General features: G+C 41.9%; 1 protein-coding gene and 1 non-coding gene across 2 annotated transcripts; both read right to left on the bottom strand.

The window, feature by feature from the left end:
- Positions 1-11,809: 11,809 nt before the first annotated feature.
- On the bottom strand, positions 11,810-13,558 carry LOC145454914 (uncharacterized). Its single transcript, XM_080332848.1, has one exon. It carries the CDS (start codon positions 13,428-13,430, stop codon positions 12,150-12,152), a length of 1,281 nt encoding a protein of 426 aa, XP_080188974.1. The 5' UTR covers positions 13,431-13,558; the 3' UTR covers positions 11,810-12,149.
- A 438-nt stretch (positions 13,559-13,996) lies between these two features.
- Positions 13,997-14,109, bottom strand: LOC145456612 (U5 spliceosomal RNA). The gene has a single exon (XR_013920671.1). It is a non-coding gene; the product is annotated as a U5 spliceosomal RNA (small nuclear RNA).
- Positions 14,110-14,572: the final 463 nt, after the last annotated feature.

Here is a 14,572-nt window from a genome sequence, read left to right as displayed (position 1 = left end):
GTTGCAAAAAGTAGAGAGTTTTCATTTCAATAAGTGATCACTGATTTGCTAAGACCGACAACTTCAAATGTAAATTTTTGCAACCCCATTGGCAATTGATATGAGTTTGCACAGGATATAGGATATTCTTCTGACAAGGCCATCCAATTGCTGTGAGTCCAGACGTTTTAGCAGGTATGAAGCGAAACTGTCTTATTATTTCACTAGCTTTGAAATAGGCTGTGAATCATGTTGCAAATGCTTCGTGGGCCCCCTGAAAATGCTTCGCTGATCACCGGTTGAAAACCATTGCGATAGAAAACTCTAAATTGCCTTAAGTTACTGTAATCTACAATAGCCGTCACCTCTGTTTTTTTTTTATCTTGTGCCCATCCAATGCGGGCAGCGGCGGCCCTGCCGCTGAAGCTGGCTCAGCAAGAAACGGCGTTGGCTCTGCAAGTAGAAGCGATGGCTCTGCACGCACTGGCGATGGCTCTGCAGGAGAGGGCTCTGCACGCAACGGCGTTAGCTCTGCACATAGCGGCGATGGCTCTACAGGAGATCGCTCTGCACGCACTGGTGATGGCTCCGCACGCAACGGCGTTGGCTCTGCACGTAGCAGCGATGGCTCTGCAGGAGATCGCTCTGCCGTCACCTGAGATGGCCCAGTGGGCTCCGTGGGCAGCGGATGTTCTGCCACCATGTCCCAACCGGATAAAAGGTCACCCATGAGCTGGTCGTACAAAACATCCTGATTTCTTTCTGGAGGTGGAGGGTTTGTTGAGCTGCAGAGGAAAAGATATAAGTCTTGTTTATTTTTAGTGGGTCAAAACTGAACCCGGTAGAAGCGTACAGCTTGTCCGAACATTGGGAGTGGAAAAATCGAGTATATGGCACAGCCTTGAAAACAATTGAGCACAATGATTTTCCTGTCAATTAAATTTCACTGTCATACATTCTGGTGAGTAAAAGCCGCATGCTGCAATCCTGCTTAAGAACTTAGCAAGCATCTCAATGATATTCTTTATGAAAATGAACTTCACATGAGAGCAGGTGTTTTCTCGACGTCGTGAGTCATGACACGAGCATGATCGATAACAGATTTTTACACCGATACCGATAAAGCCGATCACCAACACCTTCACCAATAACCCCGAGATATTCAGCCGATATTCAGAAGACATCACATCCCATTACAATCGCATTTCAAAACCTTCAGCTTCACAGCCATTGCCGGGCTAGGACGTGAAAAAAACAACTAAAAAGCCTACATCTGGACGGTATCGAAGTACTAGTTCTTTTTCATAGTACCCAATTAGGTTTTGTCTATTAGTGCTATATACTGACAGCGATTTTTGACTAAGTCCGCCTCTAAGTAACAGTGTACGTAATTTCCTCACTTCGATATCACTACTTCTTCCTGTACTTTAGTAGGAATTTACTGTGTCAGTGTTATATTTGAAAACCAACAGTGACCACTAGTGCTGTTCTAAAATAACTTTTTTTCCCAGATTGTAGCCATTCACTGATTAAATTGTCAGGCTACCCTAAAAAATCTGCACACCAAATTTGGCTTGATTCTAACAAGTTTAGGACTACGCAGATCCATATAAAAATGCTTATTTATTACGGAAAATTTAAAAAAAAATCAAATTTTTCTGTCAACCCCATGAAATTGTTGAGCTGTCTTCAAAGACGATGCAAAACAAATTTGACTCAATTCCAGCCAGTAGAAGCGGAGTTATTTGAGTTTTTCGTTGGTAATTATCGGATTATCAATCAATCAAGGATAATCCGAGATTGCCTGAGAGCTGCCTTTAAGATACAAGAAATAGATCAATATTCACAGTCTAGATCAGTGGTTCCCAACGTGGGCGATTTGGCGGTCTAGGAGGGCGAAAATGACGAAGGGGGCGATAGGGGGGCGAAAATGGACAAAGGGGGCGACGGAGGGCGAAAATAGCGAAGGGGACGATAGAGGGGGCGATGACGCGTTAAAACGGCTATATTGGAGTCAAGTCGGAGTAATGACCTTTTTTTTAGTCATCCCACAAAAATTCAGTTGCAAAAGTGTAAAATTCGACATCGAACGGCAAAGTTGACCTTTTTTTTTAGTCAACCCGCCGGTGATTACAGTTTGTATACCGATTTTTCGGTTCACAAAATTTGGGGGGCGATGATCAGCGTTGAGCTTGAAAAGGGGGCGATGAGTCGAAAAAGGTTGGGAACCACTGGTCTAGATGCAGCATAATATTCTACTTCTTACTACCATCTTGTGCGGTCACGAAAATTGCCGATACTTTTTACCTCTACTGGCCTATACCGATATTTCTTGCAAAGTGCCAGATCGATTCGCAATCATCGGCAATCTGATAATTGGCCAGGCTCTAGTCATATTTTATTCCTAGATGAAAAGATATGACATTATTTCCATAATGCATTGTCGTTTTGTTAACATGCCTTTAGGCAAGCGTATTGGAAATCTGCTTTCATGAGATCATTTACATCAAAATCAGTTCAATAATTTGGTACAGATATCATATCACATGTAGGCCTACATCTACTCCACGAAGCAAACGCTACTAACCTTTCCTCGTCCGGATCAATCCAAATTTCGGATGAGGATACGCCATCTGAAAAGCAAATATTCAATCAAAAATGAGCAATCTGGATTTCCACTCACGCAGTATTCGGTCAGTCACATGGATTCTTAACCAGGGGTCCATGGACCCCTCGAGGGTTGTGGAATCGGGGGCTGTGCACTAGCCCAATATTGTTTCGCAAGCTAAGAAAACGTGGAATATTTTATGGGCAGATTTATACAACTTGACAATTATCTTAGCGCTATGAGCGATTTCACGGCTGTGGTATTTTCAATATTAATACAGGCAACATAGTAAGTTGTCTTAAAATGAAATTGGGGTACGAGAAATAATATTTAAAACTCGGGGAGTACAAGTATGAAAAAGGTTAAGAAACAGTGTCCGAAGTGCGTTGAAGCAAGGCATAAGCACTTGACGAAGAAGGATTGAGCTTGAGTGGGCAAACTTGGTTAAAGCACCGGTGCTTTATTGGGAGTCGACAAAGGGAGAAACAGACACTGCCTCAGCACTCACTTCTCGCATCTTCCTCAATCTGGCGTCCTCTAGTCTCCATCCATATTTTGAACCAATCAGACATCTAAAAGATGAAAACGTGTTAAAAATACACCACTCTTCCTACACGCATGCGTGAACTCTATTATATGATGTTGCCCCAATGAACACTCTATTTCGAAAGATGATTGGGATTTAAATTTGGTTCATTCCATACCCTACTCGTGGAAATTGAGTCAAATTGATCTTCCGGGCTCAGCGCCACATCCTTCAAAACGTGAAACCCTGTCTTTTAGGTAAAAAAAACGCCCTAGTCATGACCTTCCATGCCATCAAACCATCCGCTGGAACTGGTAGCATTCTGGTTCCATTTTGTGAAATGATGATAAGGGGAGCATGAATTTTTTCACTATCATAAAGGGGTAGTGTAGCTAAAAAAGTTTGAGAACCACTATTGTAGGCAGCATTACCACCTAGCAAGATTGCTCCCAATGTTAGTGACATGAGGCCTTTTAGCATACCGGTACCTGATATTTTCAAGGTTAAGTAGCTTAGATCGGATTCTGAATGTATAATTTGCAATTGTTAAGCCTACTAGTATTTAGATGCAACTAACAATATTGGCAATTTATATGACAGAGAGTCTTTTGAAAATTTTCCAGCTGAATATTACTGTACTGTTATGACATCATACTGGAGGTACTCAAATACTCAACTCCGTGCTTAATATTCAACTAGGGAAGCAAATCACCCAGATACTCGCTATTATAGTTAAAAGCAAGCAGTGTACGTATTGTCAGTCTATTTTGCATGATATGTGTTGATGCATGTCATTTTCTGTCTTTGTTTCAATATCAATTAATCGATTCATTATTCAATTATTAGCTAAGAAGCAGAAAATTTGGCACTTCTTCGTTATTCCCCACACATCGGAAAAATGATCCCCATGACACCAATAAATGTTTCCCCATGAACATGAACAGAAAAATTTATAAACGTCAAAATGAATTGTTTTTCGCGTTGAGGTGGGATAGATGTATATTAGGGATGGGAGAGGGGGAGATTTGGATGGGTTAGGATATCCTAAGATTAGGGTAGGGATATTAGGGTCGGGAGATATCAGGGTGGGTTATGGTTAGGATATCCTAAGATAGGGTTGGGGATATTAGGAATGGGGGAGGAGATATTAGGGTTAGGATATCCTAAGATAAGGTTTGGGGACATTAGGGTCAAGGATATCTTAGGGTTGGGGGTGAAGATTACAATATTCCAAACCATAATCTTGGGATGCCGTGACCCCAAATTAAACCCTAATCTCGGGATATCCTACCTCAAACTTGACCCTAACCTACCCTAGCACCTTCACCCACAACCCTAATCTTAGGATATCCTAACCCACCCTAATAACCCCTTCCGCAACCCTAATCTTAGGATATCCCAACCTTGACCCTAACCCAACCTAATACCCCCTTCCCGAACCCTACGATCACGACCCCAATACTCCCTTACCACGACCCTAATATATTGCCTTCCCCGACCCTAATATCTCCCACCGGGCCATAATGTTCCCCTAGCCCTGATCCCAGTGTGAAAAAGAATTTATTTTGACGTTTATAAATTGTCACATGTTCATGGTAATCATTTATTGGTTTCATGGTGATCACTTCTGGATGTTTGAAGAGCTTCTTGGAGGTACAGAACTTCAATATACAATTAAATAGTATATTCATATTGAAATGAACCCGAATATTTTCGGCTGACACACATTGTTCTTTCCAATTCTCTACTAGTTGCTGACGATCACCCCTGACGAGTGTCAGCCGAAAATATTCGGGTTCATTTCAATATGAATATACTACTTCTGGATGTGTGGGGAATAACGAAGAAGTGCCGAAAATTTATTCCTAATTACAATATGTATCATTGTTGTCAACGCAAAGAGAGAAGGATGTAGCATTTGCAGGCAATCACAGGAAAAGAAGGTATCAAAATGCTTGTTTTCTAAACAGTTGCAGTTGCGAAATGCCAGTGAGAACAAAACTATCATATCAGAATATGTGACTGCCTCGAAATTTCTCGTATTGTGATCAAACATATATTGAAACGTGTCAAGTGATCAAAGGTAAAGGCTTACATTTTTCTAATTACCTTAAAACCTTGACTTAAGCTACTGAGCTCGAATTTTTGTTGTACTCAACCCTATTTTGTAATAATCTTAGTACTACTTTTTTCACCACATGTATAGGCCTGCATTAGGGCTGTTGAAAAATATTTCATTCAAATCTACTGGCTACCGTACTCCGAAACTTTCTACTTTAATAACGACACTTTGACATGTTAGAGTATAGCCAAATGTGACGTGCAGCACAATTCTATAGCCAATATAACAATTTTATCAAGAAGCCAGTAAAATCTAAAAAAAAAAAAATTTCTGAGCAACCCGAATTTTGCAATCAACATCTACTGATAGCATGGCTCACCTTCGGTTCGGAGGAATCCTTCGCTTTAAGAGATTGAAATTCAGATCGAAATTCGATGTAGCTTGGATAATAGGTACTATATCTAGATCGTGGATCTGAAACATGATGAAATCATGTTAAGACACGCTGTTCATTTTCGAGTTCAAGTCAGATTCAAGTCACTCGGCAAAAATAACAATACCGGTCTATCACCAAATGCGTTCATAGCATAACTTGACATCGCCAAAATTACATCGTCCTCACGTAATTACGTAAAACATGGAATGGCGGCAAACCGATCGACACATGTTGATCATCGATGCAGAACGCCATTGCTCTGATTTTTGACAATGTCATTCAGATAGTATTCTAGAAGTACAAAACTACAACATCGTGACAAAAAAATTTCTATATTTCTTAATTCGGTACACTTTCAGCTTTTAGACTGAGTCAGTAAATACGGTTTACCAAACTAGAAATCTAGATGTATGGAATTCTCATATTGTGACGTAATATTGAGAAATGCCGAACGGATACAACGAACGGATATAGCTCTGTGACATAACAAGGGCATGGTCTGGTATCGTATAAAACAGGAAATTGCTTTGTTCCGTGCACGCCTCACTCGGTCCATAACAAATCACCATTTTCCATACTCTAGCAACGTATTTCCGCATCATATTTGATAGATTTTGCATTCCATTGCAGTTCCCCAATCTGTCGACGATGGTGGCTGATGCGTGGCACTGAGTTGACCAAAACGTTATGTCAATTTTACTGAGGAAAATCCTGTATAATTTTCCCTCGTGTGATTGGCCTCCCAGTCGCCGCAGCCGCAGGTATATTCGTTTAATATGGATGGATGTTTGCTAAATAACTCGCAAATTGATTATGCTGCGCCGTGCCTCTTATAAAAATCTTTACTCGGTGCAGTTCTAGAGTTAGCAGGAGGAAACATCGTGACAGGGTGTCATATCGTCAGGCTGATCAAAAATATTTGAAATTCCGATTGAATACCGCCAACTGATATAATGGATACAGTAGGCCTACAGTACAAGTCAGGAGTCGGCAAACCCCGGCGCGCGTGCCATTTGTGCCACTCAATATTATAACAAAGTTTGTTGCAAAACGTGTAACATATGTATTCAAAATGGAGCAATCTCGTAGACGACACAAAATCGTTTTATAAATCAACATAAAGTAGAGTCTTGGGAAAGATTTTTTATTGACCTTGAATTTTTTTTCGTGGGCCCCGATATCTTGATTATAATATGGGAAACCCTACGCAAACCTAATGTCGTATGAAACTGTTGGGATCAGTGGTTCCCAACCTTTTTGGGTGTCGGAGCTGCATTTCAATTTTCTGAGTACGTATGGAGCCGCATGAAAACACTCGAGTAAGCTAAGTGTTTTTTCATGGAAATTTCATTTCCAAAGATTTTTTGAAAGAAGCGAGCAACTCGCCAGTTTTTTATAAAAACTACAATGGAACTCAATCAACAATCAATCATGGAAACTTTAGGCAATTATAGCAGTGTGATTTATAACTAATAAAAACAAACGTAAAAACAACAAAAACGGGAGCACTAATTGTATTATTGCATTAAACTAAAGAAAAGCAAGTTTGAACGCCTCCAGGCTACGCTCCACACTGGCGTAGCAGCATGCGCTGCCGCCCCTGGCTCTCGCTTAAAATGCCGCCCCCTAAGTACTAAGTAGACCCAGGGCCGTAACAGCACTTCGTCAGGCCCCCTAAACGTTGGTCTTTCTCCCCTCATAGGGTGACAAACCGAACTTCTGGTGGCCTTCGCCCCCCCCCCCCCCAGACCCCCCCCCACGCTATTCGCTGTTTATCGCTACTTTTCGTCTACATTGTGTGTCCGCTGCTGAGTCAGCTTTACGTGCCTATTTATATCATTCGATCATGATTGAACCGGTCAATATGACGGGGAATTGCATATATATTGCTATCAATTTTTATCCTCTCTCTGCTCAGTTAATCTGATTTACCGGTAGAGCAGAGTGAGGTGTGTTTGAAAAGGTAGGACCCGTCAATAATAATTAATCCTCGTCAAAGGGAAATATCTACTTACTCCCACCCAATAGCAACCTAACTAAGAGATCTATCGACTACTCGGGACCTATCATCTGGAATGAATTACCACCACATATACGTGAATTGCCATATAATAGATTCAAAAAAGACCTACTTGATCACCTCCTGTCGTTATACTACTAACACTACCTGTTGCCCTACCTCGCCCAGACATTGCTTCATTGACCATTTGCTACCATCGTTTAATTTTTGTTCTATTTTCCTTTTTTAACTAAACATTTTTTACAGCCAGACTATTCAGAGTCAAGTGTATCTGTTTGATGCTGGTGTGATCAGACTAGATCAGAGGTCTCAAACACGCGGCCCGCGGGCCGCATGCGGCCCTCGAGAACATTTTGTGCGGCCCGCGAAGGCATTTTTCAATTTCAAGTATTCGACAATATATTCTAGTGTCATATATCTTTTTTTAGATTTAGGAACTTAAAGTTCTCTCTAAAACTACTACAAAAACCTGAAATCTAAACAAACTTCACTGTCACATCGCTTCCTAAAATCTAGCATGCAGTGGAAGATCGCTATCACGCCACATTTCAGGTTCATGGTGACAAAACATGAACCGTTGATGATTCGTGACTGAAAATTGTGATTTTGTGTGGTGCGACCTTTCGTCAAATTACTCGATTTTGGATTGACTGAGTGATAAACTAAAAGTGACTCGAGTTGAGTAGGGTCGAACGTTAAAATCAGAGAAGGACTTGACTCCCGGAATAGTGACTTGGCAATCCTACGGACGCAAAAATCTTGGAAGCTGTCGTGGGGAATAGTAATATATCAAAATCCCTTAGCTTGCGTTGCGTAGGGTATATAGAATATAGATATAAATCTAATCAGCTCTGTATTGAAACCATTGGCATTCTGTGGCCCCCGTGACGTATATTTACATCCTGGATGTTGTTTGTGCTCTCTGTCCATGTTATTATCGTTTGCGAGTAAGGTAGTGGTACGCTCCACAGCTGCAACACCAATGGATTCTTCCGCGATTAGTCATTTCTATTCCAGGGGTTCCTAACCAGGGGTCCGTATCCCCTTCGTGGTACAAAGAACCATAGGGGGTACCAGATGCATTGAGGAAATTGTCCTATAATCTGTGGAATACTTTTTGGGCTAATTTATTCATCTGGAAAATATTATTCGCGCTATGCGCGGTTTTATGTGAATGGGCTTTCTGATTGTTATAGGACCCATATCAGAATTGTGTTGAAAATCGACAGGGGGCACTGGAAATCTAATTGAAAGTACAAGGGGTACGATCGCTAAAACGGTTAAGAAACAATGCTATTACTGTTCCAATATTAATCGAAGAAAACTTAACGCTGGTTTAATTTGACTTTGGCAATGACAGTAACAATAGCCAATACTTATCACGAGTATATCAGAAACCCCGATTAGGCTACACCGCTCACATGCTCTGATATCAGATCAATCTTTGGTGAATTCTAAAATATTCTACGTAAAATTGTGGCATTTCAAAGGTCCACTAACTGCAATATTACAACTCGACAGCTTTTACGATGTCATGATGCATCGTCTTGCATGATGTCTAAACTCATTATTTCTAACAAATTATGCCCGGCACAACAACTATTTCATTCAAATATTTGAAAATGTGATTTGTTCGTGCCAAGCGTGAATAGTATATTAGTAAATTGCATTTTCTCGATGGTTGTGGAATGCCTGTCTGCAAGGTGCCGTTAAATAAGGCCTAGTTGGATATTATAGATTGAATACCCCTATTTATTGATGCTGCGGCCCGCGGTTCATCACAAATTAGGAAATTGGCCCGCGAGCACATCTGAGTTTGAGACCTCTGGACTCGATGACCTTCACGGTCTTATCGATCATTCCTATCTAATACCGAATACTGTGCATGTATATTTTCTGTACCACCATCATTGTCGTTTGTTATGTATTTTGGTTGGATGAAAATAAAGACTCTCTCTCTCTCTCTCTCTCTAAACATCTTCGGGCGGGCGGATCCGTGGGTATGACTTCGTTACGTATGCCTAATGTTATTTCGCGAATTCCTGTCTGCTATATAAAAATATAGAATCGCCAAACGTACTAAACTATAAGATCACACGATTTCAAATTGTTATTTTTTAACTTGCTTATAATTTTTCCGTGCAGGATGGTATCTGACTTGTGAGGTTCAGATTGCCAAGACAGGAACATTCGACGCCAGTCATTTAAGCGCCTATATGGACAATTGAACCTACATGTATTTTGTATAGACCTATATGACGAAGTTTTCGGTCAGCATAGCTATCTCGGTCTGCTTTACCAAATCGTAACCCAAAGTATAAATCACTAACCTGCGGATAGATGGGCTACTTAGTTGTCACACTTGAATACCCAGACAAGTCTACTGCTGAGACAGCTAAAAGCAGCAAACTTTGTGAATGGTCATGTTCATCCTATAGTTGGCCAGGCCCTCCGAGCGCTCAAATTTAACAATACTGATCTGAATCGAAAGCTATAGTTGCCCTGATTCCGGAAATACAATTTAAGCGCTGGTTTGAAAATCGGCATTTTTCCAAATAATCGCTCGATATAATTTCCATTATCATGGTCAATTGGTCATTGTGTTGTGTTGCGGTGCTCCGATTGTTAGGAAGAATCGACCTTGACGGCTATTTTGGAGTGGTTCCATTGCTATGTTAACATATTCGGAATCAGCGCTACACTAGCTTTCGATTGAGACCAGTTTGATTAAATTTCAGCTCACGGGGCGCCAGCTATAGGACTACCAATTACGCTGCTTTTGGCCGGCTGTAAACAGTACACTGTGCAGCCTCTTTTGCCGCCCCCTTGGAGCCTGCCGCCCCTGGCGCAGAGCCAGAACTGCCAAGTGGCTGCTACGCCACTGACGCTCCATCGCATTTTATGGCATCTGAATACAGCATCACCCTTCGTGCCTTCTTCATGAGCTCAAAGTGTACATTGTACAAGAAACACATTTATTCCATCATCTACATACGCATATTCGGCCTCTTCTGCCAAGGGCTGTTGTTCATCGCGCATAATGAGTTGGGCATTCGGTCACCTGCGAAACCAACATGGCTAACATATCTTGGTTGAATGGGGCGGCGAGGGTGCAGTAAAACCAGGACACAATATTTTGTGGTGTCAAAGCTAATGACATTTTTCTTTTACTATTGTTCAAATTGTTCACGCCAAATGACAAAATGCTACTGGGCTATGCTCAAAGTGAGGGGATGAGAATTCAGTCAATGGCAAGTTCTTGAAGGACCTTTAAGTCGACACACCAAAAGTCAATAAACATGAGAAAGGGTGGCAGAATCACGGAAATTACCGAATCCTAATATTCGCATCACCCCTACATGACCGTTCCGAAAGATGATCATGTTGGAATTGGTATGGTAAGGCAATGTTGGGATAAAGTCACCAGAGATGGGATGACTCGAGTCATGACGTGACTCGAGTCAGACTCGAGTCACCTTTTTCGTATGACTTGACTTGACTCGAGTCATTTTGCTAAAATGACTTGACTTGACTCGGCGTATCCGAAATCTTCTGATTGTTCACATTATCGCTCAAGTGACACATCGGTGTCGAAATGCGACGAAAAATGTCGAGTTCATGCTTCACGCTTCCTCCCAAAATAGAAGTGTATTATTGGTACGTATAGGCTACTCGTCCAGCGTACATGCATCACGTTACCTTCATCCTGCGATATTGAGTGATCGTGTGACGAGGATTAACATTCAAAACTCAGCCAGGTACACCTGACGACGAAAAATGGTTGAAACTCCTGAAGTGCCCCTCCCCACGGAAATCTTTAGTAAAAGGCATCTTTCGTTTATTTGAAATCAAAAAGAGGCGTTTCTTACACGATGTAAGATTTAACATCATCATGAAGACTAAATGATGCAACACATATTTCATCATACTTGTATGTAAATTCTTTTTTGGTTCGGTACAGACTTCTGAAGGCATCCTTCACTCCCGTTATTTTCAGGCTTTCTTTCAAGGCCTCCGTATCTTTTTTGTCTTTCAACGGAACCGTGTTGATCCTGTCAATCTCTGGTTCTTCAACAGAGTTGAAGTCTCCGGCTATGATCTTATTTGATGATTTGAACGTGCTTCGGGCCATCCTATAGAATTGTGGTCTTTTCTTTACGCTATCAGTATGTGCATATATGTTTGTCAGTTGTAACTTGACGTTTCCTATTATTGTATCAATGTTGATTATTCTGCCTTCTGGGTCTTTATGTGTTCCGATTATTCTTATATCAGGCCTTCTCGGGCTCAGCAGTATTGCAGTGCCTGCAGAATTTTCATCGTACGAGTTCCAAAAGGATCTGCCACTCCACTCTTTTTCCCAAATCAATTCTGTTTCTAGGGTGGTGTGGGTTTCTTGCATAAAACATACATCTGCATTTGATTTCTTGAGATAATCAAATATCAGGGATCTCTTCGTGCTGTTATTTAGGCCGTTTACGTTAAGCGTTATCACTGTCAGTCGATCCATTGTTCTTGTTAGGAAAAGAAATCTCGACTTCTGCTTTCTTGCGTGCTGCAACCCGGACAGTCGCCTTTTCCTTTCATTCTCGTTTTCTTTAAAAGGTTGTAGCAGCATTTCGCAATGATCCCTTCTCTGCTGCACATCGGGCATTTGATCTTATTGCTCTCGTAAAATTGTTTTGCAGTTATCACAAATTTAATTTCTCTATCGCAACAGGAGCGTATCACTACGTGTTCCATGCCGCAGTACAGGCAATCGTAGATGTTTCGATCGTCAGGCAAGGTTATTGGCTTCTTGCAGCTTAAGCAGCAGCTCGATGTCATTGGTTCAGCAATCGACAGGCTCACGGCCTTTCTGGAGGGTAATATATTTTCGTCGGATTCGGCGCTTTCTCGATTCCTTTTATTTGCGTTCTTGGTGTTCGGATCTGGTTTCGACATGTTGAGCGACGCCCGTTCCGTGTTCTGCTCATTACCTTTTAAGGTAATGCTTGGCTGTTTGACGCGGTCTTGATTGTCAGCTTGATTGATCTCGGTCTGGCGATTTTCTTCCTGCGAGGGTGTGGTGCAGGTTTCTTGTGCTGGAGGTTCGTGGGAATCCTTCCCTATCTCGTCACTTTCGTGAGAACTTTGTTGTTCCACGTCTTCATCCTTCTTGGTTTTTACCATAACCTCTATTTGGGGGTTTCTTGCTGGACATTGTCTGTACAGATGTCCAGGCTCATTGCAATATCCACACGTGTGTGTCTGCCCGTAGTATCTCACATATATTCTTGTCGCGCAGATCGTAATGTAGCTCTTTATCGGGTTTTGTTCTAGGGCTTCCCTATTCAGTAGGATTCTTCTGATTCCATTCTTGATTCCTAGTTTGTTTTTCTGGTGCGTTATCTCACTGATCTGGCCATGATGTTCTTCAAAGTATTTCCTTATGCACTCGTCTGTCATTCGAATCGGTACCCAATTCAAGTAGACTGGCATCTTATCACGGACATAGAGTCGGTGAGCTGGTAAGGAGATTCCTTCGGCTTTTAGCTCATTGATTCTTCGGTTCGCCTCTACGGCGTTTCGTCTTTCATCGAAGGTCAGATCTATTTGTCCTGTCGGAAATTGCACAATTCCGTCAAGTACTCTTATGGAGACACCAATTGTTTTCAGAACCTCCAGTAATTCCTTTTCTTCTGGGAGCTTGCGGAACTTCAAACCAAGATCACATGTTCTGTCAACAATATCGAGTCCTGTTGTAACCGTCGCATATGTTTGCAGGGCCGCACCCTTTGCCACGTCGTCCTCCGCCATCTCACTTCAAACCTCAATACCACAGCGCTACAGAGCGCTGGGGTTAACACCCCTTCTACTACCTCCTTATAACAGCCAAAAATTCCTTTAGTAAAAGGCGAAAGTTTTGTTCGAATGATGAAGAGAAGCCAGAGCACGCTTAACGATACCCTGTATAATTGATGGTGTTGAGCCTGACCTCATCATAAAGATTGCGCGGATGAAGAGGGCCCAGAGCACGCCTCACGAATCCCTGTATAATTGATGGTGTCGAACCTGACCTCATCATAAAGATTGCGGTTGTTGCTGGCGAAAAGACGAAAGCGCTTGGATTATGGACAGTTTCCGCTATGCCACATCACTTGTCTCGTGCACACATTATCGCGAGGGCCACAGGTCCGCAGACCCGTTTAACAGGCGTTCGATTCGAGCGTGACATAACCCTAATCTCTCAGGTATCTAATTATACGGGTTGAAATGGTATTGGTATTGGTACATATAGGCTACTCGTCCAGCGTACATGCAGAACGTTACCGTCATCCTGCGATATCGAGTGATCGTGCGACTAGGATTAACATTCTAAACACAGCCAGGCACACCTGACGACCAAAAATGGTTGAAACTCCTGAAGTGCCCCTCCCCACGGAAATCTTTAGTAAAAGGCGAAAGATTTACGCGCGGATGAAGAGGGGCCAGAGCACGCTTAACGATACCCTCTATAATTGATGGTGTTGAGCCTGACCTCATCATAAAGATTGCGGTGGTTGCTGGCCAATAGACGAAAGCGCTAGGATTATGGACAGTTTCCGCTATGCCACATCACTTGTCTCGTGCAAACATTATCGCGAGGGCCACAGGTCCGCAGACCCGTTTAACAGGCGTTTATGTATCGAAATTATACGCCACCCATGACAGTAGGATTATCTTAATAACGAAAATAATAGTTCCGATACAATGATGATACTATTTTTCAAGGCGAAAGGCTGTAAACCTCGATTGGTCGTATTGCAGCATAAGAAACATATGATAAAAGGCTCTTTCTCTCTCTTTAAAATGGAACATTTGTATCGAATTGTGAAGTTGTCATCACGGAGATTTGTGTTGAAGATTAATAGAATCGCTCGCTCGAGCGTGACACAACCCTAATCTCTCTGGTATCTAAT

Source organism: Botryllus schlosseri, chromosome 14 (genome assembly GCF_051294905.1).
Source record: "Botryllus schlosseri isolate E-star chromosome 14, Bs_hap1, whole genome shotgun sequence".
NCBI lineage: Eukaryota > Metazoa > Chordata > Ascidiacea > Stolidobranchia > Styelidae > Botryllus > Botryllus schlosseri.
This window is presented reverse-complemented; position numbering and strand designations above follow the sequence as displayed.